We start from the raw sequence: 5,609 nt of genomic DNA, 5'->3' as shown, positions 1-5,609 counted from the left end.
GCTCAGGTCCCTTCCGACCCTACAAACTATGAAACTAGGTTTATAAAAGGTAAAAAAAAACTCGCTTTGATGTAATTAACAGGTTCCTTGCTTCTCATCACTGAGAAATTGTTCTGTGTGACTGTACAGTAGCAGCAGCATGTGCCAGCCAGGATAGTACTAAGCATGCCACTCCCATGCTGGAAGATGATGTCTCAAGAGCAAGAAAAGAGGGAACATCCCAGAGTGTATTTGCACACTTGGAGTGTCAAGCAGGGACAGAGGGATGTGCGTGTGGAAAATAGCCAGTAGCATACCAATGGAGCGTACTGCTGCCCTGCATAGACATATTCTAAAAGTCTAAGCTCTATTTCCCACAATCAAGACTTCTGATCTTACTCCATGAGGTGCTGATACCTCTGGATGAGGATCATGCCCTTAACTGCTATATTTTGAATTTTATATTAGATTGCCATCAATTAAAAAGGAGCTCATGATGGCACACATGAAAAGGACAACCTCACTTACATTACACATTGTTAGATCATCCTCATGACACCAAATGATTTGCAATTATTATTTAGCCATATGCACCACATTGCACTGAGAATGTTCCCTGAAACTTTTAAATATGAAAATGATTCCACTTACTTGCAAAATTTGAATAATATCTTTTCAAACACCAAAACTGGTCCTGTGCTGCCTAGTATTGTAAGAGGCTGTCCACCAAAGAGCGAGTAGGCTATTCCAGTCATGGATGCTCCAAACAAAGATTCTATTGCACTCTGCACACGAAACAAACAGGAGCTTACATATATTTCCTTAGATTCCAAGCCCTGTATGCAACAACTTAGTTTGTAGCCTTCAAACATGCAGACTGTAATATTGTAAAGGTGATTTATGCCACATTAGGAATATACTAACCACATACCTAATAAAGTCAATGCGTTTTAAAATTTCGGATTAAAGTAAAACACATACTATACGACCTTCAGTTGCTTCTCCCAGCAGACCACCAAAGGTGATGACAGGAGACATACAAGCACAGTAGAGAAACAAAAATGATGCGAGACATTGTAGGCTGAAAGCATCCCTGAAGTCACTCCAGAAGAAGGGAGCTTTTCTTTTGATGTCCATAATCAGTCCTCCAAAAACTCTAAGAAAAACAAAGGGGAAAGAATATATATTTTTTTTTTTACTTTTCTCCTATGGTGCTGCTTACAATAGGCAGCAACTCTCTCTCTCCTTTTATCAGATAAACAACAAATTTTTCATTCAAATATTTCATTAGATGCACTTCTCCGTGACAAAATTTTGTGTCTTCCTTTGCCATTTGTAAAAGACCAAGTATACTCAGTAAATAAAAGCCATGGTCTGGACTCTACTCTTCAATCTCTCTGCATTGATCCAGTCTGTCTGTACACAGCTGCCAAATCTGGTTTAAGCCACCTACCCAGAAATGCCCCTTGGGTGTCGTTGACAGACTGATTCTGCAATACTCTTTTTTTGCCAGGATCCTTGCATACCGGGTGTTCCAGGGCTAAAGAGCCTCTGTCTTTGGACAATCCTTAGTTGTCAGAATGGCCTTTGAGACTTTACTCAGGCAGGTATAATTCAGAGCCACATCGACACTGCTCTAAATTTTACTGAGAGGAAGATGACTGGCTCTTCGTCATTCCTAAGATAAATGGTGTCTCTGAAAAGATGGTTTAAAAAAACTGTTGCTATCACCTCTTCAGCTGTTCCACATACACTTCCAGCTCAATGTACTTAAACAAGACTTAAAATTGAAGGAGAGTGAAAAGAAAATTAAATACATAGTGTGGTTACCAGTCTCACAGCCAATTGAAACCTCTGTGCTTATAATATGTGCAAAAAAAGAGCATGCACATATTCTTTAGGACAAATCTACCCTCAAACATATACCTTCAGAGCTTCTTATCTGAGGGGAGATTTTGGCTTATTGTATTTAAAGCCAGAGCTGCACAATTCAACCACTTCCTTTCCTTTCTCGTGTCCTTGTGACAAAGTATTTAGCAGAACTTGCAAATTCATTGGCAGCCAGACAAGAGCGTTTCTGCTGTAGCCTTGAACTCTCAACCTCTGAGCTTCCAGCCACTCACCCCAGTCGCCACCTGAGCAAGGTATTCAACCACTGAAAAAGCTCAGTGACAAAAGAGTATATTTTTTAAAGTGTATGAGAGCAGCTACTTCTGACTTTCCTTTCACTCCAGAGGGTGTCTACATGTTCATTAATGCACTTTTGCTATTGCATGTTAAATCTAGTGCCTCCATTGTGAGGTTCTGGAAAAAGATGCATTAGCAAAAGCGCATTTTTTGTAATGCTTTAATGTGCATTAAAATAGGTCAATGTGCATTACCATGCATGTGTAGATGAAACAAGCAGCTTTAATCATGATTACCAGTCATATGATCATCTCATAGTATTAAAAAAAGAGCTCACGTTCACTAAAAGAATAGAAAGCATACTCTATAGAAAACAAAAAGTGAAAATTGCTAGTTTAATACCTTATTTGTTTGCATCTCATTCACTATGCAGTGTTGTGTAAGATAACCAAGGTAGCTCTGAAAAGCAGTGTAACTGAATTAGTGCAGCACTCTGCCTGGACTAATTTACTTGCTAAGCATGGTATATTAGCCTGGGTGGACTGTCAGGATACCACAACTATCCTACTTCTGATACTCAACATATACCAGATATTTCTACATAATATACAACCTGATAACCATGTAATGAGGAATAACTCCATTGCAGTGAATACAGTGACATGCTGGATCCGGGTAGTTGAGAGAAATTCAGGCCAATACACTTTCTTTGGGCACATACTGCTTAAAAAAAAAACATATCTCATATAACATAATTTCCCACTAACTTTCCAGTCCGTTGCAATTCTGGTCCACTATGCCCTCCAAGTGGTTCTGGATCCCCATGAGCTGCTGTCCCATTTGGCACTCCTGGGATCTTACGTTTCTCCTACAAGAAAGGAAAGTTTTTTTCTACTCAGTTTAATCATCCAAATATGATTTTAGCAAGAAAAGAAGGCAAGAGATATAGTTATTTCCCCTTTTTAGTTTCCATCCATTAAGTAAAATAGAAACACGTTTAAAATTGTATCTAGGTTTCTATTGTGTGTGTGGTATTATAATTGGAATGAGGCTGTGCTGCCTTCATACAAAAAGAGGTGGGTGAGACCTGCAGGAGCAGCTTCCAAGCAGTAGAAGTGGGAAGGGTATCTTAAGACAGTTTCTCAGGAGTTCTATAAAGTTTTATTTATACTGCAGTGGTATGACTACAGTTCAAGTACACATGCCAAAATCAACCTTAAACTAATGTAACCACAGCAGCACAGATTTCTGCACTGGCTAGCCAACTGAACATTCACAAAGCTCATCAGACATGTTTTGTACCCTGCACTAGTTCCAGGCTATCACTGCTGTAATGCAAGTTTAAAGCCGGTTCCAGTAATTCTAGTTCTAGTTGCAAGAAATTTCCATGCAGGTATGAAAGGGAGTAGATTACTAAGGAGTAATTGTTTAAGGACTTCGCACTGCAAAAAAACTAGTAACTAGAACTACCCACGTAACTGGACAGCCACAGTCCAGCCCTGGACAGCAACAGTGAACAGGGCAGCTGCCACAGCTAGGCTGCCGGGGTGGGACAATAGCTAGAAAAGCAACAGGAGTAGCTACTATTTTTGCACCAGTACCCAGGGCTGGTGCCCAAGTCACCCTCCTTAGTTAAGCTTCTGTACATCTCCCTCTGAAATTTCTTGAATGTTTCAGAATTTCTTAGCTCCGTACGCAACGTATCCTAGGACTTTAATGCTCAGTATAAAGGGCACAGGATTAAGTCCAAATTTAGGTTAAAGCCTTCAGTTGCTTTAGATAAGTCTCATGAAGGTTCTCCAAACTTTGCCATAATATGAAAATACCACAAGTAGCTCACCAGCTGCAAAGAATTTTGAACCTGGACTAAAAAAATTATGTTCCAGGAAAATATTTTAGGGAAATGAAAATATCATTATGTTACGCTCAGATCTCCTTCTTACCTGCTCATTGTACTTTTACTAAAAAGTAGCAACTCAGCAAAAGCAAAATCATTTAATTAAAAGCAATTTAATAAATAAGAAAGTATATATTTACTCCATGCTTTTTCTTGGGTTTGCTTATACTTCCTCCTGATGAAAAAAACAGTTTCTCTGGGAAGTCAAGAAAAAATATCTATGCTTGTACAAAGTAACAATAGGTTTCTCAGTCTTCTGATTTATTTACCATTTCTATGAAAGACAGTTCTACTGATTTTCCTATTTAGATTTAGTCTTATCTTACTTTTTTCTTATTTGAGATAAGACCAGAATAAGGGTAAAAGTGCTTTTAACTGTTCCTCTCTTTGAAAACTAGACAGCTTAATGCCTTCTAAAGTATAAAAGTAATTGTTTATTCAAAGCCATGAGCTATCCTTAATAGTCTAATATGCCCTGTATCCGTTTGTATACCACACTCACTACCTTTGTATGTGATCAGTTTTCAATCAGGTACTAAGTATCAGTTGCACATATCCTCTCATCCTCTTCACAGGGTTGCAGCATGGTATTTTGCTTTGTGTAACTGATAACTTAATATTGACTTTAGGTCTCTTGTAATTTTCTATTTTCAAGAAGCGTGTAATTGTAATAAACAGAAGAAAGAGTATAAAGATTATACTTTATACTCTGCTGTACAGAAAGCATATATAGATTATAATGACATAATTTCAGAGACGTACACGTGAACAAAAACATTTAGACATTCATTAAATCACTAGAGCAACTGAGAAATGAACAAAGGTAAAAATAAAATAATTAAATAACAGTGTGGTTGGTTGAACTGCAGTCTCTCAGATATTCTAAATCACCAATTTTCTTGAGTATCTAAGCATCACATAACCAAACTGAGTGCATTTTATTTTGTGTGATTTCATAAAACTATAAACAACAGTCTTGCCACTACAGAGAATTGTTCTCCTCAGCTCTTAATAGTTCCTTAATGGATTAAGGATTAATCTAAAAAGCAAAAAAAAATATAGATAATTCACACTTCACCTGCTTGCTAAGCACATAAGTGCTTGTTGAATTTTAAGTGTAATTTACCCACCTGAGAAGGAACATTTTTGGGTGGCTCTATTCGAATTGTTGGGTCCCATTCTCCAGGAGGGAGAACTGTAACCTGATCAAGAAACTCGTCAATTCCAGAGACCAAGTCATTACGATCTTTAGCTTTATATGCTACATCATGAAATACCTGTTGAAGGAAAACAAAAGCCAGAAATATATGAAACTCTCATTTACATATAAATAAGATTGTAAGTGTAAATTCTTTCATATTTCTACTTCTTTCTCTTGTAAGGAATGCAATTTATCAATTTTCCCACTTCTTTGTAAAAAAAAATAATCACAATATTGAACTGGCTGTCACTTCTGATGAGACGGACACTATAACCAGCCTCATTCAGAAGACTGAATGTTCCTAAGATTGACAGTTCAAAATGTGACTGATTCCACTAAAATGTAACTATATAAAATGGCATCTTATCTTTTAAATTTATTCTTTATGACTAGAGTCAGACATTA

General features: G+C 37.4%; 1 protein-coding gene across 4 annotated transcripts in view; it reads right to left on the bottom strand.

The window, feature by feature from the left end:
* The window catches only part of SLC4A10 (solute carrier family 4 member 10), a 423,280-nt gene that overhangs the window by 82,654 nt on the left and 335,017 nt on the right, over positions 1-5,609 (bottom strand). For all 4 annotated transcript variants that reach the window (XM_019522708.1, XM_019522705.1, XM_019522707.1 and 1 more), the window contains exons 10-13: positions 5,134-5,280; positions 2,874-2,974; positions 961-1,135; positions 631-764 (exon numbers count right to left, since the gene is read on the bottom strand). In XM_019522708.1, coding sequence (XP_019378253.1) covers positions 631-764; positions 961-1,135; positions 2,874-2,974; positions 5,134-5,280 — 557 coding nt within the window. The remainder of the gene's footprint in view (positions 1-630; positions 765-960; positions 1,136-2,873; positions 2,975-5,133; positions 5,281-5,609) is intronic.

Source organism: Gavialis gangeticus, unplaced genomic scaffold, assembly GCF_001723915.1.
Source record: "Gavialis gangeticus isolate Ggan-Ray unplaced genomic scaffold, GavGan_comp1, whole genome shotgun sequence".
In the NCBI taxonomy this organism is placed as follows: Eukaryota; Metazoa; Chordata; order Crocodylia; family Gavialidae; genus Gavialis; species Gavialis gangeticus.
Note: the sequence above shows the minus strand (reverse complement) of the source record. Positions and strands in the feature narration are given on the sequence as shown.